The sequence below is a fragment of the Amblyomma maculatum genome, chromosome 6 (genome assembly GCF_055883805.1).
Source record: "Amblyomma maculatum isolate TAMU_Amacu chromosome 6, ASM5588380v1, whole genome shotgun sequence".
In the NCBI taxonomy this organism is placed as follows: domain Eukaryota; kingdom Metazoa; phylum Arthropoda; class Arachnida; order Ixodida; family Ixodidae; genus Amblyomma; species Amblyomma maculatum.
The window spans coordinates 109,629,175-109,653,756 of record NC_139349.1 but is presented as its reverse complement, the minus strand read 5'-3'; the positions used below and the strand labels follow the sequence as shown (position 1 = coordinate 109,653,756).

Here is a 24,582-nt window from a genome sequence, read left to right as displayed (position 1 = left end):
ACCATCAGTTCAGCTACAGCTGCTCCCACTTGTTTATTTAGTGCGTAACAGGAATTCTGCGGTAGAGTAAAGAATGCGATATGAAATGCTTACAAGAAGCAAGGAAAGTTAGCAGAAAAGGTATTATTCAAGATCGATAACATGCCTGCAGAAAAGGGAATGCCATTTGGCGAGTGAGAACCTGAATTATGTAATGTAAAATCAATTGATTTCATAGATTTGACTCAGATGCGACTCTTTCGAGGGACAAGATGCCTGGTGGATTAGACGTGCAAGTTAACTATATATACTCTCGAAAGCAGTGACATGTTTGGTCCTCGAAATAATGTCTATCGATCTGGCATACAACAACGAGAAAAATAATCATCAAATTTTTTCTACAGCGCGGTGCCTACGTTCTTCCTGTCTTGAGCTGTCCCGTGTTTTTAGGCATCGCTCAACGATACATTCTGCCCCTCACAAGAACTAGACATATCACAGGGAATTTCGTCTTATATTGCACAGCAGCTCCCAAGTGATAAATATTTCTCTGTTTTGTTCTTATTACACGTGAATGCCGCAATGAGCAGGAAAGGCTTTAAATATGAATCTGTTGTCGCTGCATGCTTATTCCGATAACGTGACGATTAAACTCAAAAGGTGTTCCCCCAACTTTCCAAAGCTCGCGGCGACTGAGGTAAGACTCGCTTTTATCGAAGAATGCAGATCACCTGCGGCACTTGTGCGGCGGCAATCAAGGCCGTTGAAAAATATAAAGTACTGGTAACTGCTGAAAGTTAGTATGACAAGATCCGCGGATTTATGTGTTGCAAGCAATGATGTTCGAATGTACAGTTTGCTCTAATTCTGAAAAGCAGAGTTACTTTAATTATATTCGAGCAGGAGCTGAGACAGGTTGCGCAATGAGACCGCAAAATAATATCGCCTATTTTGAGCTCCACTGCGATAACAGGTGCGCATTTATATTTATTTATTTATTTTACCCACAGGGCTTACAAAAGCATTGTAGAGGGGAGGGGCAAAGGTACAAATGGTACAGTAGAATTGGATTGAAGGAAAGAAAATGGGGAAAAGAACAAGAATAAACAACTAAACTGCACTTATTTTAAACACACTTGTAAGTTACAAAATATCAGGTAAATTGAACGGAACAGGTTGTTGCATGTAAGATCAGTAGTTTCTGTACCAATTATCTAGGAATGAAGTACGCAAAAAATAACCGGGATGTGCGAGCAGCAAAACGTTTAACAGTAAGTTAGTAAGCGAAATGCGAAAGCGATGGTTGTTGGTGATAGCGACCAGGTCAGCAGGTAAGTTGTTCCAGTCATGGCATGTTCTTGGTAATGATGAGTGTCTATACGTCATCGTGTTTTGGCGAGGTATAGCAACTTTGTAGCGATGATCGACACGTGCAGAAACATAAGGGGAGTGTATAAGAAGGCTGGATCTGAGTTGGTCGTGATGTGCAAAGTTGCACAAGTTTGTGAATGCCCACGGAGAGACTCTTTTTTTTCAATAAGCTTCAACGCTCGGTGAAATCTCTACAAGACTAAAAGAGACCCTCGCGAAAGTGGAAGGGGATGTAGGAAATTTATGTGGTCTGCCGCACTCCATGGTTGCATTAGCTTTCATTTCTAATTAGTGCAGTAACCATGCTGACTAGTGTGTTGAATTGTGTTCATCAGCGGCTACTTTCGCTGTTGACATACTGCAAGTACTACCATCCTTGGTGAAATATAGGCCGTGTTATTAAAGGCGTTGATAAGGAGTTCGATTTTGTGTTTATTTTCTTGTTTAATGGGCTCAAAGAAGAGCATTTTCATGAATATTGCATTTCAGCTTGTCTACTGCACCTTTTAATTTGATGATGGGAACATATACGAGTCTTGAAACATCTGCGCCACCCCGGAGGGTCTGAATGCTGATGTTGTTGATGCCAGAGCAGGCTTTACTGCAGCGATTGAGATTCATTGGACACTCAAGAACAAGTACTTTCAGAAAAAAACAAAATATGTTCTCCTTTTAGCATATTTTGAGAGTTGAAGAGTGCAGCGCCCTCCCTACTACTCAGCTATTTCGACTGCAGAAAAGGCGCCTGCTGATGTCGAATTGAGCGAGTAGTTTTTGGGCAGTAAACGCCACAAAAACTGTTGTAGTCTCAGAACTAACGTCTGTTTTCTTAGCCATAGTGAAGCAATGTATGCATTGCACAACAACTTCAGAACTGAAGCGTGGAACCTGTACATTGCATTGCTTATAGTGCAACTTTCAGTTAAGACTATTAAACGGTTCCTGTACATTTTAAACCTGAAGTATACTGAAATGAAATTTTCAGGTACGGGAATCTATAATGGCTAGTAACAGTTGCTATCTTAGGCTTATTCTGGCAACTTGGCTTTTTCGGCTAGTGCCTGTTTCCTTATGTGCATTGAAGCAATGCATGCAATGAATAGCAGCTTTATAACTAAAGCGTGGAGTTTGTGTAGTGCTTTTGGAGTAAATTTCAGTTAGGACCATTAAAAGCTTCCGGTACATTCTATAGAGCTAAAGAACTGCCAAAGGAAATTTCCATGTAAGGGAATCTAAAAAACGTGAAGTAACAGTTGCTATTTTAGGCTTATTCTGGCTTAATATTAGGTTTCGCTCATAATCTTTTAATTTTTAGCTGACAGAAACAACGAAGTCGCGCAGAAGAGAACACTTAGTTATATGGCAATATGGCAATATATGGCAGGGGGCGGAAGAAAATTAGGTAAGCGGATTAGGTTAAGGAGTTCGCAGGGGTCAAGTGGATGCAGCTAGCACAGAACCGGGTTCATTGGAGAAATATGGGAGAGGCCTTCGCCCTGCAGTGGGTATTGTCAGGCTGATGATGATGATGATGATGAGTATTACCATGCTGATGACAGCCTGTATATATTTCTGTGCTAGCACTATACATAAGATTATTTATTATATCAAGATGCCGGACATGATGAACAATCGCGCGTTTTTGTAGTTAGCTCAGACTACATTTATATACTGCTCTGACGTGATGTATGCGCAGTCAGTTGCCTTCAGGTTAACGAGACAAGAAACAAACACACACACTAGATACCTTTGTCGAAAGCAAGGAGCCCTTAAGCGTTACTTCTACGCCATGCTATGAGACTCTTCAAGGACCTACTTGGAATTCCTAACTTTTCAAAGCGTGAAAATGAGCTCCCCTCACCTGCAGGAGATTTGGCGATACACAACGGTACACGTGGCGTGCACGGCCCACAAGGAAAACCCTCAGGCTCAAAGATTTTGAGGAAGGACAATTCAAACTTTATTATGTTTGGCAGCAATCTTACGGTTGACGTTGTTCGAGTATCTGCTGAATCCCAAGTAATAAGTGACGCGGACAAAGAATCGCTGAAATTTTAGCGCCAGCGGCAACCTAGTCGTTTGCTTTAGCCTTGCAGGCATGACACCAACATTGAAAATTGTTCTGAAAGACTAGCTGTAGCGTAGTCGAAATTTAATTTGTTAGCATCTATTTTCTAAATAAATGCATCTGGCATTGTAGTTTAAAACTAGATTATTTTTTTTATTTTGGATTATTTTTTGTTTGCCCCATATGTACCTTTCTCTCTAAATCAAATGAACGCTGTGTCCGAAATTTTGTACGGTTGAAATTTTCATATTTTGTAAACACCTCTAAAATTGAGAACTTCGAGAAAATATTTATTATGGCTTTTCCCTCTCTAGATGCTATAATGTTGCCATCTACGGAAGTTTTGTTTTTCTAGTTATAGAAATATAAACTGGATTAGGTTATTGATTCCAGTCGTGGCCATGTCAAAGGCCCTGACTTGAACCTGCTGACAAATTTGTTGGCTTACACTTCATTATAGTTCCCGAGAGAAAGGTACATAAACCTCCAAAAATGATGTTTTGAGAAAGATTTAAATAAAGCCCCGGAAAACTGGCTCCTTTCTGCTCTACGTGAGGAAGAAAAAGAAAGTTTTTATGCCGTGATTACCGCAGTGTAACTTGGTTTTCAAAGTTAAAGAAATGTCTTTTCAGGGAGTTGTCAAAATTAAAAACTGGAATTTTTATACAAAACAAAAATGCCCATAAAATCGTATGAAACTCAACACCAGCATTTGGTTGGTGTTGCCTTAAGAAAAAAAAAACATTCTAAAAAACCATTTTTGAAGTCGGAACTCCTAATGGTACTATATTACCCGAAACCTGAAGAATTGCTGTATCAGCAGAAATCGTTTTTTTTTTGTTATTTTGAACACTGATGAGTCACTGAGGGAACCACGTGACACAACTGGCGATAGAGAGCGGTTAGAGCGATGGTCGGCGTTGCTGCAGACGCGACTGCAAAACTCACAGCTGTGGCTGCGGCACGCCCCCAGTTAAAGGTGACTTCTAAGCACCATTTGACCTTCAGCTCTGCATGCGGGAAGTGGAGCTTAGCTCCAAAACTTAGAGATCACTGCAGAAACTGCATTAGAAGAATGCGAAAGCATTAGCGCTGCAGCGACGTTGTTAACTCCTAATTGACGACTTCCTGCATCTGCTTACTACCTACGTTAAGACCTGACTGCTACTCTTCGACCCTCCATGGTACCACTCAACGATGTGCAATTTTGATTCAGGCGTCGCTGACTCGCGGCACCCAGGGTAGTTTGCAGCAGCCCTCTTATTGGCTGGCTGTGTGACGTCAGATACCTTAGACGCCATGGACGTATGACGTCACGTCCCTCATGATATACGACTTCAGACTATGAAAACGTCTGAGTGACGTCATAAAACCACTGACGTCAATCCATACGCCGTAGCAGCTTTTTGAAGTTCCTGCTCATCTTAATTTTTTTTTTTTCGTCTGCTGTCGCTGTTGTTTCCCTCAACACCCTACGGCGTCCTTATGCCAGAGGAGAATCACTAAAGCGTGATCATGGGCCCTGCGTAGAGTTGTTAGCGTGCTCGGCTCGGAATCGGATGGATGATAGTTTGACTGTTGACGGGAACTCGATTTTTAGTACGTAGCACTACTAGCCGCAATCGCGGGTTTCGCCGGTGTCTGTCCGAAGCCGTGGGTCCACTGTCGCGGGGCGATTCCGAAGGGGCGGCCAAGTTTATTTATGACGGTCGCGCAGGCGGTCGCACTTCGGAAGTGATGTAGGAACACATGGAAACAGGCGACGCCAGCGATTCGGTCCGTTCCGATTCTCGGAAAAGTCGCGCTTCGACCGTGCCGCGAAGGAGGCAAGCCAGAGCAGTTAAAAAGCACAACGTAAGCGCAGTGGTTGTGGGTTCGGCGCTAACTGCTGTCTCTCGGTTTGAGGGGAAAGGGCGCGGAGGTCATAAATCGTGGCGAAACACGGGCTGGGGAGAATGCGCGGCCGAGGGAGCTGCTGTCGGTGTCTTCTCGGGAAGACGCCTGGACATACGTCCCTTTGAAACTGCCACCCGCGCACAACCGACCAAGGGCAGCGATCGGAATGTTTGGGCCTTAGGTTTGTGAGTTGTTTGTTTTGGAAGCGCAACCGTCGGCGCTGTTTGTCTTTGTGACTGCTGGCCACCTCTTGCGTGAGCTGAGGGAAGATATTGGAGAGAGTGTAAATCGAAGATGTGTGTGGTAATGCATGAAATGTACAACGGGGATAAGCGGTTCTACGTACCTACTTCGTATTTGATTAACTATTCAAAACGGCCATATTTTTTTTCTTTAATTATCAGTGCGAAAAACACTTTCTGTTCACGCTTTCTTGTTACCCGAATCATGAGACAATTAGAGTCCATGAGGGAAACAATTTCCAGAGACACTTTTTGCGGACACAAAATAGGCTATCAAGGCTTTCGCCTAAATAATAGCCTGTACAGCATACATAAGGCACAACGTGCGCGCGAATTATGATGGCTGTGCCACCTGTCGGCAGCAACGCGAAGCGTATAGGTGAGTCGCGTCTGATGTGCCTTCCCGGTCGTTCCTCTGAGCTTTTGCAACGCACTTGTTTTGCGTTGCACGTTGTATGGGGTGCTAATTAGTCGCATATTTACGTTCACGTGGACCTTCAGTGATGCAAAGGAACACATTTCTGCGCAGTCATGCAAGCTCGAAAACAATTCATTCAACGTCAAGACGGAACTGAGGCCGAAACCGTAACTGAGGTCCATATGCGTGAATTATACTTTGTGTAGTGACACTGTGAGGAAAGCTGCATAGCCACAGAAAACTGTCGCCTAGCGCAGTTTCACTATTGTATTTTGGCTGTAATTTTCATTTCTTACACTCGTAACGCGTCCAAAATGTCGGTGCCGAAGTTCCTTTGAAAGTTGCAGAACTTTATTCCGCTAGTGTTCGGCGGCAAGATGCCCTTACTTGACAGAATTTCAATTGTTTTGGAGATATTCACATCCTTTTGTAATAGTTTTTGTTCTCCTGAAAGACAAAGGAGAATGGAGGGGTAATTGCATGCTAAATCATCCTCACGTTCACTAGAAGGATAGTGCTGGTGTGTTGGCATTGACATATGGCTCGAGAGATTATCTTAACCGTGCCCTCACATGAGCTCAGCAGAAGTGAAGTAGAAAATAGCAGACACAGTCTGTGCGTCTTGATTGGTTTTAGTTTGGGAAAATCGACACGCTATGCGAGTGTGTAGTGTAATATGCTAAGCTCCCTATACTTGGGGCATTTGCTGAGACAAGAATCTGTGCTGAAAGAACACTTTTAATTTGCCAACCAAAGTTGCCAGTGGAGGCGGCTGAAACACCTCATTGATTAATGAGAAAAACCTGCATCGACCAAAGCTTAATATTTCCTTTTGACCAAGATTTCACTTAATTTCTCAAGCCCTGATGAACAATAATTGGGAATTGTTCAGCTTTAGCATATAATTACCAAACGGTTATCATAACCGCACTAAGAGGCTGCTCGGGAAAAGAAAGTTTAGTAGACGTCTCTTTCTCGTTACATATATTTTGTTGAAGGGTAACAAAGACACTTGATTTTCACTGACGTCATGAAGGTCCAGGAGTAGTACAGGTCGCTAACAACGCCGAAACTGGCATCCATCATCCCCTAGAAAAACATAGCAAGTACATCGTTGCAACGTGGGCACAGCACAACCTGCTATGTGACTCTGCCATAAAACCCAAACTCCACTCCTTGTCCCTGACGTCGACTGCTCTCCAGCAAGGGGCGTGCAACGCACTGATGCACTTCACACAGCTAATCTCTCGACGTCCACGCGCTCAGCTACGCACGCACCGACCGCTCCGTCTTTCCGCCGCCGCTCGAAATACTTCCGGCCCTGCCCCTCGGCTCTTTTCCGGGGCAAAGCCACTCGCTGAGGAAACGGTGCTCATTAGAGCGGCGTCCTCACATGATATCAAACTCGGTGGCACAAGAAAAACAACATCAGGACGGGGATCTCCCTTCTTGCACAAAAGGGTGGCTCTGCGTTGCCCGTGACGTACTTCCGCTGGACGAGTGAGTGTTACGTGACTCGCACACAGGATCGTTACGAAACTGAGGGAATCTCACAATCGCGTGGCAAGCACGTGCACGCTGGCAGTTTCCTGAAATGAAATGTGCATAGTGCAGCCTGGGATAGGAGTCGGACGAAAACATGTGAGGAAAGCAAAAAATAAAAAAAAAAGAGAGTGAGGAGAGAAAAGAGGATCGCTGTCCGGTGCTCGTGCGTGGCTACTATTCTAGAAGCAGCAGCAAAGGCTGCAGCAGCACAGGAAGAAGGCTCCGGCAGAGGAAATCGTGTTGCGGCAGGCAAGCGCATTCTCACTCACGCACAGACGCACAGGGGAGGGCGCCACGGCGAGAGATATCCTTCGCGACCTTGGGAAGAAAAAGCACCCTGCCGCGACCGTGGGGTGCCCGCCGACTTGACCGGTCGTGCGTCCGTCCGGAGCAGCAGCCGCCGCCGCCGCCGCCAGAGGCTACAGGTCGCGCCCGCACAACGCCGCGAGCTTTCAAGTGACCCCACGAAGAGAAGATGCCGCCAAACCGACGGGAAGACCGCTTGCTGGGCGACGCGGCGCCCGGAGCGAAGTGATGGTCGACCCGCCTCCACCCGTTTGCAGTGCACAGTTATACGCCAGCGTGCTCGTGCAGGAGGAGGATACTGTGCAGGAAGATCGTCAGTGATGGCTCGCGCGGCCTTAGTGGTTGCTGTCTTTGCGTTGTGGGGACTGATGAGTGGACTCAGTGCCGACGGACATGTTTGGCACCGGGCGGACATCGAACCGACGTACACGCCAGGTAGGGCCGTTAGGCAAAGCATGTTTCCTACTCGCGAACCTTCGTGTGCAAAATAAAGAAAAAAAAATTTTATCCAATACTAGCTCACTTTAACAGTATTTTTTCATAGTTTCGCTCTCATTCATGTTTCATATATTTTTATTTGCTCATCATGGTTCCTCAAATCCCTTCAGAAATGGCTATTCTCAAGCGAACTTGGATGTTTGCTGACACGCTCCCCACCTTCCATTCTGTCCCGAGAAAAAAAATAAAGTAGCCGTTTGTTATCACACAGACACATAAAATGGAGCGACTAAATGCTGAAGTGTGGTATTCTGCGGGAATCCTAAGATTTACGTACAGTTAACTAGTTTCTATGTTCAGGGCGTTATGATAATTCTCCGAACGAAGCACATTGATGGCAGTGCGACCTCGTTATTAACACAGCAAGGCCTCGTATGGTCAGTAGCATAGACACATCGTTCAGTCACTTGATCGGTTTGTTACAGGTTGACAGAGTGATAAGCGGGTGGCTTTAGCCATATAGCTCTAGATGTATGTGGCCGTCTACTGATAACAGTGGATTGCCGTTATTGCGAAGGACGAATGAACTGCCAGTACTTTGGGGTGTTGTCTCCTCGTGAGCGTTCCATAACCTAAATTTAGGGAGCTGGGCCAACGGTACACCAAATACTGAGAGTAAGCGTGTCTGCAACTCCACAAATAGGATATCGCTGAAGGAGAAAAAGAAAACAAAAACTTTTGGCTTTTTTGAAGCCCAATCTTAAACTTTATACATGTCTATGCTTTATAATAATCACCTCTGTTAGGCGTCCGATGCCGTGACGTGATATTAAAAGGAATGGACCGCATTTCTTTAAATGATATTCTTTCTGGTGGATTTAGTCATGCTGTTTGTTTTGTTTTGTTTTCTATATTCGAAAAATGCACTGTACCGTAAACGGAACTTGTGCCGTGGTCGCAAGCGACGCTTCAACTTAGCGTTGTGACTGCTACATTCCCATGATTGAGTCAACCGGGTCTTCCGTTACACATCTCTGCAGCAATGACATTCAATGCTAGTACCGACGATTATTACTCCTGCAGTTTCCCTCAAAATATTTTTCGCTGAGAATCTTTGTTAAGCATGTCAACCCGAGATGCTCAAGGTTTGCTGGATTGCTGACATCGCTACAAGCGACGAGCCTTGCAAGTCATGCGATAATTGTGACTGTGTGCTTTAGTCATTGTGTCGCTGCCTCAAACTTGTGGTCTTAAAGTGGAAACCTCACATCTTATATATTTCCAAGATGTTTAGCATTTTTATATTGCTGGTTTATTTCTTATATTTAAGAATGAACTTACGCTAGCACTTAAAGAGGAAGCAAGTGGACGGAATTAACAAACCAGACAGCAGCAAGTGCAGCTAATCATCTTTTTAAACTTGCGAGCATAAAATATCAAAAGGCAGGTAAATAAACAGTGGCACTGCTACTCCAAAGTGAGCAGCCGCCATAGTCGTCGCACTGTAGAAAAGCAGAAAATTAACGAAATCGCCCAAGAATGCGCAAAGTTACTCCCTTCGCTACGCATTACTCAGCCAAATGATCCCACTTGAGCACGTTGTGCATGCACTAACCAGGGGAAATATTCTCAGTAGCAAGACACTTTTATGAATGGCATTGAGCGCTTAGACTAAGCTGTAAAACAAGAAGATTGACGCGAACGACCTTGCGTTCCAGATATTTTTTTGTTTTCCTGTCTCTCTGCGTCAGATTTGACTGCATGACATGAACTCATTCTAATCCGGTAACTTTTTCATTTTTGGTTACTGTCATTTCACGTAGCTACAGGTCAGTCTGTAGACCTCTTTAAACCTTTAACCTTTGCTCGTGGATCCTCTTTCGACCCTGCAGAGCAATCTGGGTGGAGGCAGGGTGAATCGGAGCACAACGTCGAGATTGCATCCAGTTGGCCAAAGCCAACAGAAGGTGAGTCACCCATTGCGCCGTCGATGGCGCCGCGATGCAGTCGCCACGTGTGGCCTACATATGTAGTAGACGAGCCCGCGATGGCGACGTCTGTGACAGCGGCAGGCGCTAGTTGCTATCGCCGACAGTAAGTGGTTCGGTCTCCGGGACAAACGACTAACGACTGCGGCCATAACTTCGCATCGATCAGAGGCTTCTCTAGTCATGCTCGGTGACGTGAGAGAATTCGTTCTAAATTGGCTACTGGCTAAGATTAAATGGGTTGACAAGCCGACCTAGAATTGTCACTATAATGAGTGACTTGAGATCATGGCAATGGGAAAAAAATAAAGAAACTTTCAATGATAGCAGGATAAGCTCAGAGGATGCCAAGAGCATGCTTGTCGTTTGTGCTCACTGTCGCGTAAACGCTAGTAGACTTAAAGCATACTTAAGTATTGTACAACGCAAATGTGTGGACCCGCAGAAGTATGATGCAGGTTGTGATTTTGTGCTGTATAGTGCATGCGGCCAAAGTAATAATGGTCTTGAATAGCCCAAGCCTCCTAAATTGTCTTTTTCGTTAGTTTTTATTTAAGCATTGGCTTCCATCTATCAACAAAATCAGTTATTCTTTCTTAGTATCTAGACAGCTGACACTGAACATAAGTGGCCCGCGTACGGGCCTTCAGTGTGGAAGGAAGTCTTCGAAAATGGTGCGCGGTAGCTGGCATGTAAACCGCAACACGCAAATTTCTGTTCAGGAAGTAACAACTTCTTACATTGTCTTAGTCCTAGACGTCAGTCCTACACTTCTCAATTATTTTAATTTTATCGTGTTATATTTCTCAGCTCTAAAAATGCGCTGTGCCATTGACGAAGCACCAAAACTCGTTGCGAAACGCCAAGGAAAAAAGGTTAAATTTTGAGGCAACGAGGAATCTGCATTATTGCTACTATATAGGGAACCATTCACGGCTCCTTTTCAAGCTTAAATTGGGGGTAAAAGATTAGAACTCGAACAGTTGGAAGGTTTCTGCAGGGGACGCACTAAGGCAAAATTGAAAGTAGTTGAACTATTTTTGCTAATTCCAACATTCTCACTTATTTTGCCCCTCGTCGGGGCAAATTCTCATCGTCGGAGCACTCGCAAATGAATAATTTGGGAAACTATTTCAGGCAACACTTTGAAGTATGTTTATTTCGATTTCGAGAGTTTATTTTTGCCAGAGCTCTTTAATAATACCAGTTGCGAAACTTCTCACAAGCCCCATGTATTAAAAACGACGGTTTTGATTGGTCAAAATTCGGGTGTTTACGAATAGTGGCGGCGCCCGCGGCCATTAAAGGAAACTGTGTCTAAATTGAAAACTTTCAGATTGTTTATAAATGCACGATTACCGGGAAAATAAAATATGTTCAAGAGTTGCAGTAGCGAATATTTTTGGACATAACAGCCGTACTGGTATTTTAAAGTGAAAAATAAGAAAGAAAAGGAATGATTTCGAGAAATCAATGATGGCAGTAACAGAAAACTTCATTGACCGCTTCTAGAAGCCGCTACAATTCATGGACACCCGAAAAATCCGTACTAAAAACGATCACTTTTTGAAACGGAGTTTCCTAACTGGTATGCTCCGAAAGCTCTGGTTTTTGCTTCTGCTTCAATATCTGTAAAAAAAATGCAGTCTGACTATGTCCTTTCTTTAATTGATTTTCTGATCCATGACCCATGATCCATGACATGGGTTAACATCCCTGCCTTCCGCCCTCTTTTTCTCCTCCTCCTCCTCCTCCGATCCATGAAGAACGGGTATCGACGTCACTGGACCAGCCAGATCCAGTGCAGTACATTCGAGCTCCCACTCGTCCTTTAGTAACGCAAAAGCACCGACATGGCCCGGTCACTGACAAGAGCGTCGTCACCAGGTTTATCGACAAGCTCCAGCGCTCGCTGGAGCGTTCGACGAATTTCAACAGCCGTCCCGACTACCACGCCTGCATGTTACCCACCGGGTCCAAGGGCTGCTGTACGCCAGTCAGACTATGCGTGTTGCCCGTGTTCCTAGATAGTCTGGACGTGTTTCTCAAATACACGTGTGCTATAGACAATGACCACATTGGCGTGTGCTGCCCTACAGAGTTTGTGGTGAACACGAACATACCGCGACGACCAGATGGCACTTTCGTCATTGCCACCGTCTTGAGTCCTAGCCCACCACGGCCAACCAAAAACACTACGGTGCATGTTGTCGTCACGACGAGTTCTTCGAGACCCGTGTACCCGGTGCAACACGACGAAGACGTATACCCACACAACGGGGGCGGACAAGGTACCGACAATGTAAGTAGTAGCAAATGTTTGAACTTTCCTTTTTGTCAATCTCGGGGCGATTTCAACGAAATGAACATAGTGAGGTTCTGTTGTTACTTTTTCTGTGTTCATGCTAAGGCTGAGTTCCTTAGGTTAGCATTTTTGCAGTGAACGAACACATGCTTATGGCGCGGCAACTTAAGGACAGCTCACGTGAGTTTTCGTACGATCAGATTTGCGTACCCTTCACACTTGAGTCGAAGAATCTCCTACACATAGGTCTTTCTGAGGAAAAGATCGCTCACCAAGAAAAAGTTTAGAGCACTTTCAAAATAAACCTTTTGTTAACAGATCCGTGTACGTGTAAATGGAACAATAGAACGAAAACTAGGAAGTAAAAGTAAGTAAAGTAAAAAGTAGTAGTAAAAGTAGTAGTAGTGGTAGTAGTAGTAGTAATAAGTAGTAGTAGTAGCGTGTAAGTGGTTACAAACTTCAAAACCTTGTGATTACCAGCCACTGTTTCCACGCTTCTGTGAATGTTGTGTCTTGAAAATGTTGAAGTAAGCCAAAAGAATACAACCTGAAACAGTGCCGCAGACATTTAAGCTTTGCCAAAAGGTATGCGGTTAATAAGCGTACAGCGCGTACACGGCTTCATAAGCGCATGGACACAACTTTTCATTCTTTTGTCGGCGTCAAAATACAGCAGCTACAAAAAATTTTCATGCGGCGAAAGAGGCACGTGTCATCGACAGGCAGCAGCGGCAACAGACCTGGTAACCGGCCGAGCGACAACAGGCCCGGTATCAGGCCAAGCGGTAGCAGGCCACAGGGAGGCAGCGGCACCACCACCACCACGCAGCGGAGCACAACTAGCCGGCCAGCCGTCAAGCCCAGCCCGGACCCGCACTCGCACATGAAGAGAAACCCGCCCAGGCCTCCTCCGCCTGAGCTGCAAGAGATCCGCTCTAGTGAGTGTCCCAAGACGATGGCTCCGCTATGCTCCTTTCTGCAGGGTCAACCTTTTTTTTTTCTCTCGTTTTTTTTTTGTTTGTTTGGCGAAATTGGATGCCGATCAATTCGTATAATTTTCCGCCTTTTCATTATGCATGCGAGGGAAGCTGACTGCGGTATCGCATCTTGAGGGAAAATATGTTGAAAATGCGGTTAGTAGGGGCCATACATCGGACAGTGTATTAGCCAAGGCGCTACATTTGCAGACTCCGAGCTGCTGGGCGTACATCGGTCACTTATCGACAAAGGTGGCTGTGCCGCTGTTTCGGCTGGGGTGTGTCGATGCCCGCGCCTAGTTGCTTGGTTTGGGCTGCTTTTTACCTAGTCGTACTAAACTTCCATACAGTTACAATAGAATTATGAGCCTTAGCTTCGATAATAATAAAGATAAGATTGAAGTGGGGTGAAAGATAGGCAGAAATGTTGACAAGAAATAAATCAGGGGGCGTATTCTCTAAGCTTCCTTGTTTTCCGTTTCCCACCTCAGATCCACATCGTCCTCTGGCATACATCGCTGAGTAGATTGCACTAAACGTAGGCCAAAAAGGGTGCTGCTTTGTACCAACTCTTGTGTTTTGGTGTCTTAGGCCGTTTTGGCGTTCTGATGTCAGCCTTGATGTCAAAAACTTCCTTGAGCGCGTTAAACTTCTCTTGTTTAGAGAAAGGCCGAGAACTCGTCAGCTAAAACATAATTGATCATTAGAGACACAATGCTTGTTGCTTTTTATGTCATTATATGTCCACCTCGATTCCACGAGGCGTGTACGTTGGTTGTTTACAAGATGCAGTTTCTTCTTACCCTTGACACTTGAGCGGCAACAGTTTGCACTTGCCATACAAAGCAGAACGTGCCGAAAGAAGTGTTTTTCCCCGAGCGAGACGCATGAAAAAAAAAAAAAAAAAAAAAAAAAAAGCCTACAGGAAGAGGACCGGACGCGCGAGCTCTCTGAACGAAACTGAATGGCCAGGAAATGGCGGCGACAAAAGAATAAAGGTGCGCGAACGAAGCTATGCCGCAACTATGCTGACGCACGATAAAAAGGCTGCGTATCATGAAAAACAACATCTAGCGATTATTTGGCGCCTCTGGCATGAACTCATTTCGCTCTTCACAATCTACAAAAGTGTATCATTTTGGGGTAGAGAGGTCCGCGTCTTTCCCGAAGTAATTCGCATTGCGAGAGAGAGAGTACAACACGAATTAGACAACAAGGTCGAGTTAATGATATTCTAGGAGGAACGAAGAGAAGAAAATGAACTTGAACGAAATATGCAAAATGGCGAGCCCACCACTAGTCAAAGTAACAGAGTGAATTACGAAAGCCAAAGGAAAAGTGAGATTCAGCAGACATCCAATACGTATGTACAAAAAATATTAACTAAGGGAAGCCCTTTCGATAGAGAGAGCGCAATACAGATGAAACGCGTACACTTTGAAGTCAGAAAGATTAGGGGTGAAAGTTAATCATATTCTTTTGATCAACTTTTCTTTATGCATTGAAGTAAAACCGGATGGATTGCATTGTTTACAGCATGCGGCATTCCTGCCCTCCACAAAAGGATCATCGGAGGCAACGAAGCTGAGCCGAATAAGTGGGCGTGGATGGTGAGTACGAAAAATAACATCACACTCATCTTCCTTACCTCTTTTATTGGGAATACCATAGAACGCATAGCGCTCACACATCTTACGGATCTTCTGGCCACAGCCCATATCTTGGTTTATTTTGACCTATGGTTTATGAGCGCTTTACGTCCAAAAAGGGAAGCACGATATATGTGGGACACCGTAGTGAATTGTACAGTACACAGGCGCCTTGCATTTAACCGCCACCGTAACACGGCCGCCGAGGCTGGAATCGAACCCGGGTCTCTCGGCTTAGTATTCTGGTGTACTGATCCACCGTAGCGTGGCATATCCCATTTCTTTCCCCATAGCGAAATTCAATTCCACCTACTTATGTTTACTGATGATCCTTTATTTGCAACATATAAAATACTGCGGCTGAAAGGCAGCTGTTACAGATTGTCTAACAAGCATAACGTTGATCTAAGGCATACTTTATTATTATATGGTGCCATAATAATCTCTGGAAATTATTTTTCCACGTAAATGTATGAGAATAACTTTATAAGCAAAATTGGTATAGCTCTGTGAGCTTTAAATATTAACGCAAGTGGCGCTCAGGCAAAGAACCTGAAACATTACGAGGGACTTTAGCGACTAAAGTAGTAAAAGGCGAAATCCTGAGTGGCGCATTCTGCTGCGCAGCTGGCACTAATTAGTAAATAATTACTAGTTAGGTATTGGCTAATTATTAATAATTTGTCATTAAGCAGGTAATCATTGCTCAATTAAGCCGTTAATTAACAATGTATTACCTAATTCCTCATCCATTATTATAAATTAGTAATTGATTACTAATTAATATATCACCATATAAGGAACGCATTTGCGCATACTGTGGTGGTGTTCTGCGATTGATCGAGATCTCCATGACGTCATCCCTCCTGGGCCAATCAGATCCACCGCAAAAGCGGGACACATTTTGTCCACGACAGCATGAGCCATTAAAGGCTTTCGCCTTAATAAAGCAAAGAAAGGACTAATACGGCCTTTCTTTCTTGAACTCTCAGCACTCTTCAGTAGAGTTATCAGCCCTTCAAGCAATAAGTTCCAAATTTAGAGATATAATTCGAGTCACTACAAGCCTGCACTTCAGGCTAATCGGCTGGTCAGTGTGACACAGCGAAGTGGCATAGCGCGTGGGAGACGGACAACAACGAGAGCCTCCGTGTCTCCCATTCTGCACCCTTTCTTCTACGCTGTCACTTCGTTCAGGTTCGACTGCCACCCAATTTAACGGTTATTTTCAGGGCCTAAGATTTTTATATAACAATCAAAGTGCTAACGGTTATCCAAATTTTCTAGGTTATACGCTTAACGTTGAATCTAGTCACGCGCGGAGTGAAGAGCGCAGCACATGCCAAGAAAAAAAAAAAAAGTAAAGATGAAGTGTAAGCAAGACTGAAAATCAAGTATTTCTTCGCATTTTTATAATTTATTATTTTTTTTTGCTACAAAGGCGTGAGTCGTAAAAGCCGGCAGGTAAAATTTACTTTGCTGTTCCCTGCATCATCGATTTCCGAACACTGCTGCCATAAAACGTGATAAGAATCGTATTGAAGGAAAAGCTTTTCCCTGCATTTTGAATTAAATATAGCTCAAAGAATTTCATTCAATTTAGAAACCTTTCTGATGTTGTGTGTTATAGCTTATTGTGGTCTTCCGAGCGAGGTATTTTAACGATGAAAGGTGCACTGTGTACCTTTCCATCGCGCAGGCTGCCTTACTGAGGAGAGAAACCGGCGAACACTACTGCGGTGGAGCCTTGATCAGCAACAGATATGTCATCACCGCAGCGCACTGCACCGAAGGGTAAGTGTTTACGACAAAAAAAACAAAAAACAAAAAAAAACACATTGCTGTCAAGAAGAATGAAAGATGAATACATGAAAGAAAGAGAGGAAAAACGCCGAACAATATTTCACGCCAGAACCATGAAAGTTGTCAATGAACGCTACCCGCTTGATTTAACTACTTGCACGGTGTTAAATAATATCGAACAAAATTGCAGCATGGCCCACATCTGATATCTAGACTATCGCCGTCCGGAAACCATCGATTTCGTCCGAACGGTGCGTTCCTAAACAGAGGATAAGTGGATAGTCCGCCCTGTGAAAACTGCGACCCAGTGGAAACAGTAACGTATTCTGCTGTAAATGCAGCTTAAGCCGAGGAGCGTACCTACACATGGCATACGAAGTCGCTCACCCAAGTGCCACTGGCTGTTTTTATGCTGCCTTACTCAGCAGAGACCTGCTATGAACTTTTCACTCTCCTCTTCAAACGACATTGTTCTACTAGACAAATTAAAAAACCTGCTTGCACCTCACTGTTATGCACTCTTCACGCAGTGAACTGTGTCGGCTCAGTTACACTGTATTAAAATTAGTCATATGCTATCTCACAGCATTAATTATTGATGTATCTCAGCTCAAATAAGTGGTCGCATTTGTTCTTCCTTTTATAACATTTTTTTTTTGCCTTACAGTTTTCTGTATTGCTCCCCTTCCGTTTTTACTTCCCCAATTCTCTTTCCTACGCAGGGTAGCATGTCAATGATTTTCAAACGCCGTCTGATTTCTCCGCTTTTATTTAAAAGGATTTCTCGCTCTCTCGCTTGAGTTGCGTAGTCGGATGTATTTGGAATGCTCGTAGAGCTGGTCCTTGAATCCATTTGCATAAATATGCGTCACTTGTGGTATTCACGTTTTCGTCGTGGAGGAATAATTGTGATACTCTTACGACTAACGTGCTTAACCAGCGCCAACAGTTATTAATCATGCCGATCTTTAGCCAGGAAGAAAGGTTCAGTGGAAGGCTGTGAAAGGAACGAGAACCTGCTACGTAGTGGGGTCTCCGGTCGCGTGCCCTGCATGAAAAGGAGCCCTCCCCAGGTTAAACGCCACATCCGGATGGCCAGCCGGCCCACCGTCACTTCATGACGTCACCAGTCAGTCCGGAAAAACACGGAGGAGGTCACGTTTTCAGTTACTTGCAAGTCCAGCAACGTGCCCAGTTCTGACGGCTAGCCTTTGAAAAAAAAAAATAATAATAAATGTAAACAACTTATACAACGCTGGCCGGCCTTGAACGGAACTTGCTACGGAAACTCGGTGAAACATGCGGCTCAAGGAATAAAGCAACAACAACAAAAAAAAGCATAAAATTTGAGATGTGGACGACAAAACGGGCGATTTCGTGCTGCCGGGAGGGCATTGAGGATGTATTCGTCGACCTTGCGAAGGGGAAACACTTTCGATACATATTGTGTCCCAAGTCGTTTGTGCCGCCTTTCACAGCGCCAGCCCTCCATTTCGAACATCGTTCAAAGATCCATCAGTGCGTAGGTTATGTGTCCTTGAACTCAATCCCTCTGGATGTGTCGGTGTAAAACCCATGTTTACAACGATCGAGACATGCCTGGCCCCCTAATACACGGCGGTATAGCAGTTCTTGGAATGCTGAATCACACTAACACGAAATATCAGCGAGGGGAAATGTGCTCAGTCGTGAACAGAAAAGCAACACGTTTCGTTCCAGCACTTCCTAACTTGAGTTACAGCCCTAACCTATGCGAATTGCGAACAGATAGAAAACCGCTCGCAGATAAAACCAACGCTACTTAACGGGCTAAGGTAATTAGCGACGTTGCTGGAAGTACTAAATAAAGAAAAAAGGCAAATTAAGCACGTTATTTAAGAAAATTATAGTTATTACAGTTTACTGTCCAAGTGCACCCTATAATCACTTCTGTAGAGAGACGTTTATTTTGCATGACAATAGAGAAAGAGAGAGAGAGAGAGCAATTAGTGGAATATATTACATCGTCAAGTGCTGTGCTCTGCGTCACGCCTTTGTAAATGTTTAGCACGGCATTCCCACAAAGCTCAAGGACTTTCCAAGGGACCTTCAGAAAGAAGATGGCATTAATAATGGTTAGATTACGCCACATGCATTAATAAAGGTTAGATTACAACACAGAAAGGTTCCCAGCCAGTCCTTTTGCATATGACAGGTGCATGCATTCAGCCTGCTGTGCCATGTGGTGGAGTAACAAAGTATGTAGGTAGTAGGTGCTTATTCATACGTGCCACTTGAAACAACTACATGGCAGCACACTCCCTGAATATATGAGCATTGCTTGGCATGCGCCGCGTGGTCACGTGTCTGTGCTTACGTAGTTTTGTGGTAGGATGCAAAAAGAGAGCTGATTTAAACTTGCAGCTTTTGCCAGGCTGAAGTAAGTTTGGGGTCCTGATTGCGAATAAGGGTTGAGGGGGGGGGGGGGGGGGGGGCAACCCCTCTTCACAAAGAAAGGAAAAACTTTATTACTGCAATAAAAAAAAAATAACTAAACGAATGCTAACTTCGATTCAAGTCAAGACAATCTGGGCTATGTGCCCACGAAATGCTCCTAACCTCGTAGTTATCTGTAGTCATTTTTAACTCTCCGAGATACGAAAATACTTTATAATATAGCCTGTTAATTATGTTACACATATTACTAATACAGAAATAAAAACTTATAGAGCACCGGTTTTGCCACAACACGAAAGTAATCTTGGCAAATCTTGTTCGTTTTACAGCAGAGTTCTGAGCTGAACAGCAGCCGGCATATAAGAAATAAATGCGCTGAACGGATATTTAAATGACCATTCAGCTCAGCTAGCCTCTTAACTCTTATGTTAGGTGTTGTAAGCGTATCAATTCTTCATCCAAGGGCTAAAATTACTAAGTCGAGCTGAACGGTCTTTTTATTTTTTGATCTGGTGTTGTAGGCGTATCCGTTATTTATTCAAGCGCTAAAACTATAAGTTCAGCCGAATGCCCTTTTTAATTATATAATAACACGTGAAATAGAGACGTTTAATATGGCGCATTGTAAGCGTACCAATTCTTCATTAAAGCTCTAAAATTTCACATTTATGCCTTGACAATTGTGAGTTGCCAATAAAACCCTGAATTCTGGGACCATTTGGCTTTGTCGCCGCTTTCACCTCCTTGAGCCACCGGAAAGACGAGGTGCCGTTCTAACGGTGCGTACCACGATCCACAGTTAGTAACTGCTGTTCTTTTTTTCTTTTTAAGTTGCATCGTACTAAAAATATAAAAGCGTGAGGCGACGGTGCGAGAGCAGCTCTTGCAACTGTCAATTGCAACGGTCAATTTACGATCAGAGGTGCACTCTACGCACCTTTGTGGGCGCTGAATGAAGAAGGCCACATCTTTTATACATCTAGCTCTATAACACATAGACGTGGGCTCCCCCTTCACCAACAGAGCTGTACTTTTCCAACGGAAAAGCACTTAATGGATTTACAGAGGAGCACAAGCTCATCTTAGAGTTCCGTCGGCAGAAGGATACCCCACAGCCCTCAATGCACTTAATCCACGCTCAGCACTAGTTAGCCAACAAAAATTCAAAGCAATTTGTGCAGTAAAAGGCAGTCAACACACAATAAGACCCACAGCTACATTATTAGTCGGAGAAACCACGCCAGAGTCGCTGTGACTGCAGCGAGCTGAACTGTAACTGCGAATACTTACGACTGTTTTCACATCGAGAGGAAAACCTTGCTAGCGTTGTGGATTCCCGACAATTTTGCAATTTGGAATTAACTTGAAAATTCTCTATGGCACTACCTTCGGGCGCGAGTATAAATAGATTTTTTTTTAGTATTTATTTAAATTGAGACAATAAAGATAACGACGAGGTAAATGTTTGAAGTTTAAATTGGCCTCATAAAACTTTTGTATGACAAATTTCAAAACCAGAGGCCAGAGGCGAGATTAAGAGCAACGAACAAACTAGTAATATCCGAAGTGGCACTTCAGTCTGACTACGCCTGATTTTCCCGAAGTAAAAAAAAAAAAAAAAAAAAAAAATAAGAAAAAAAAAAAAATAAGAGAGCATATATGGTCGCTGGTGTGTTGCGCACGTGTGGGCATGAAGATGTTTCTCCGCTCCAAGCAATCAATAATACACGCATCTGTCAAAATTATCCCCATTCAGCACAGAACAAGCATGACACTGAAACAATGCGTTCCCTCGCCTGGTGAGAGATAACGGAAAGCACGCGCTGTTGTTTTGCTGTTTTATAAATGTTAGCGATGCAAGACATTTGCGAATGAAAATAAAGTTGATAGCATTTTCCTAACCTCACGTTTCCATCATTATTTCACCCGTCCTTTCTCGCAGGCTCAAAGCTCAGAACATAACTGTCCGGCTGGGCGCTTACAACATCCAGGACCCAACGGGCGACGTGCGAGACATCGAGGTGTCCCGCATCCGACAGCACCCTGATTTCCAAAAAGACACGTTCAAGAATGATATATCCGTCTTACGGCTCAAGAGGCCTGTCACGTTCAACGAGTACATTCGGCCGGTGTGTCTACCTGAACGCAGCGAAGACACCTACTTCGGCAAGACGGCCGTAGCCACCGGCTGGGGGACCCAAACTTTCGGTGAGTACACCGCACACACCTTCATAAATGGCAAAACTTTCGGTTCAGTTTATGATGATGGGGGGGGGGGGGGGGGGAGGAAAAGCCTTCCACCCCCACAAAAAAATTAGCTATGGTTTAAACCCTGATGGAAGCGAAAACTTCTTTTGCCTGCTACATTACTCTCCTATCCCAGACTATCAGTGCAGGGCACTACTTTATTGAGGACACTTAACCTCAGCCTTCACTTTTTTTTAGGACACTTAACCTCAGAGCGTAAGCTAACTGCCCACATACAAACTTCCCGCTTTAACCAAGCCGTATGGACGTGCCTGCGTGTCGTAGGGGTAATGTGAATGCAAAGCGTTCTGGCAGGCTGATTCTGATATCACCTTACCATATGAAAGGAACGATCCGAGTTGCCAGCTCCTGCCAACGACGGAGCACACGCGAGACTCGTAGTTGACTCGCCTAGTGAAGCTTTTCGCTTCAAAGGTATACAAGCTTCTAGCACTTATTTATTTCACGTCCTCCGCCTCACACTTAAGACTGCCATCGTTTCAAAATCACGTGTATACTTTGGTTGTTTGACCTTGCTACATACTGGTCTCAAACATTGCTTTAGAGAGTGTTGGTTACTGAAAATAACTACTGCTGTGCAATTCATACTTTTTTTCTTCGTCCCACTGTTATGTTCGAGAAGAAGTTTGCTCTGGCATCTTAGCTTTTATTATGTAAAATGAATGCAAATACTGCCAACTTGCAAGAAAGTTAATGATGTCCACAAATGTGTAATGTAGCCTTGTGTCACTACAGGTGGTCCTTACAGCGACATCCTGCGTGAAGTTAAGCTCATCGTGTGGAACAACACGGATTGCAACCAGCGATTCGCCCAGCCTATCACTGAGGTCTTTCTCTGTGCTGGCGCAAAGAAGAGGGAAGGAGATGCCTGCCAGGTGAGAGAAAGGGGAACTAGAGGCGAAGCTTTTGGCAATGTTCCAGTCAGCCACTCTGATATGGCGTTAAACACGTCTGTGCTTCCACGGTAGGGTTCACCTCTGTAGATTTTAAAGTGGCGCAGTTGAATAACATCAGAGATATTTTGTGAACATATCGCTTGTCGACATACGACATAAGAGTGTGGACATACTGCATACGGCCTGGCTGCAAACAGATTTGAAAAATCAGGCATGTTGACAAAGGAATTTTGTACAATATGTTCCAATCAGAGTAATAATAACGCCTAAGATCACATAGAAAATTATTTTCCCGCTTTCATTCTCTCGGTTTCTTGCGCTGAGACCTTTGCCTTTCTTTCTATGCGCATTACCTGTGTAGATGCGAAAATGTGACTAAGCTCGTTGTCACTTCCTTTAAAAAAGATAAAATAACAGTGACGTTGAGTCACGACTACACAAATATTGAGAACACTTGATGCAAAACTGATAAAATGCCTCAGTTACACCAACTGGGAAGGATATATTAGCATTTTAAGCGCTGCTCCACTTCACGCAATGTAAAGAGCAAATGCGAGAGCGACAGGAAGACCTACGAACTACTACAATGGAAACGGGAGAGTTGTCAGTGAAATATGCAGGGATAAAACGTCGTGGAAAGCTTAGATGCCTCTCACGATGAATGAGAGGCCAGTAGAAATATGACGAGCTGTGGCGATCCGAAACGCATAATAACAAAGCAGTGTAACGATTTGCTCGAACGTAGTGCACCATATGAATAAAACGGTATGAAACCCTCCAAATGATATTTGCTGCACGCAGTGTTGGCACACTTTATGCTGAACAATTTTTGTAGCTATGGTGCCTATCTCGCCATGAACTGTACTTATGCAGCGTTGCCGGTGCACGCAAAGAAAGCACACCCACTTTTCTAGACGCATAGACCAAACAAACCTCGCACGAAAGGCTGACTGCTTTTGTTTCATTTATTTATAGACTCTACTTTCCTTGAAATCTCATTAAATCTTTTACTTACTGTTACTGATACAGTTTAACTGATTCGTTCGCTACTTGCTTCTGCAGGGCGATTCCGGCGGTCCCTTGATGGTGCAGACAAGGACGAAGCAGTGGACCTTGATCGGTGTCATCTCCTGGGGCATCAAATGCGGGGAACCAGGCGTACCGGGGATCTACACTCGCATCTCACACTTTCTCGACTATATTTATGAACATGCTGTCAATCAGTGATTGTTGGCTCATATCGAAGGAATAATAAACTCGTCATTACTAATATTCATGCCTCAGCATTTAAAATTACGCTGTCTAAGTAATACAAGAATGCGAATTCGCATTACAGATTCGTAGCAATTAAAGTACGGTATACCGGCAGATATCTATAAATTTAATTTATGTCACGGGTTATTTATATAGCAGATAAAGCTGGGGGAAGAAATGAAAGAAAACGCAATGAAACCATGTCCTATATAGGCGCTGTAAAGGTAGTAGAAATCGAAGTGTAAAGCAGCCGTGATTCTAACGGCAAGTTATGAAAAATTGTACCGTTTTCTTCAAGGTTATTGTAATGTAGCGTGCGCTCTGACTATGCTCACGACTAAATATTTTCTATGGCCATCTTTTCAGTTACTTTTACTAAGCCTAGAGCAAAAGAGAAAAATCAACTGCTGTATTTCCTGCACGCAAGGTACCTACACCTGAAACGAGAAAATCGAATCTTGGCTAATTTCTGCGTATTTTTCATTAGCATTGAGAATGAGAGCTACAGGAAAGCGATATGCTAACGATGTACCGACTAGCTCGAACTAAATTTTTGATTGAATGGAATCCTGTCTTGTTAAAACGCTTCGTACCTTGAAAACGGAACATGAAACATGTTTTTCCCTCTTTGTTGTCGTCGTCTAGTACCACGTCGTCACCCTGTCCACTTTACGCGCTGTAGGCATGAAAATAGCCTATTCTTGTTATGCATGAGTTATTAAGAGGCGCACTGAGCGTTCAAG

General features: G+C 44.0%; 1 protein-coding gene across 2 annotated transcripts; it reads left to right on the top strand.

Moving 5' to 3' along the window:
* The first annotated feature begins 7,667 nt into the window (after positions 1–7,667).
* Positions 7,668–23,857, top strand: LOC146186561 (uncharacterized). Of its 2 annotated transcripts, none has more exons than XM_084607265.1 (9): positions 7,668–8,260; positions 10,156–10,230; positions 12,018–12,553; positions 13,260–13,494; positions 15,070–15,143; positions 16,882–16,976; positions 21,364–21,629; positions 22,425–22,564; positions 23,648–23,857. In XM_084607265.1, exons 1-9 carry the CDS (start codon positions 8,146–8,148, stop codon positions 23,810–23,812), a joined length of 1,701 nt encoding a protein of 566 aa, XP_084463391.1. In that variant the 5' UTR covers positions 7,668–8,145; the 3' UTR covers positions 23,813–23,857. The 2 variants fall into 2 exon arrangements, with proteins under 2 accessions (XP_084463391.1, XP_084463392.1); XM_084607266.1 differs by having other exon boundaries at positions 7,692–8,260; positions 13,230–13,494.
* Positions 23,858–24,582: the final 725 nt, after the last annotated feature.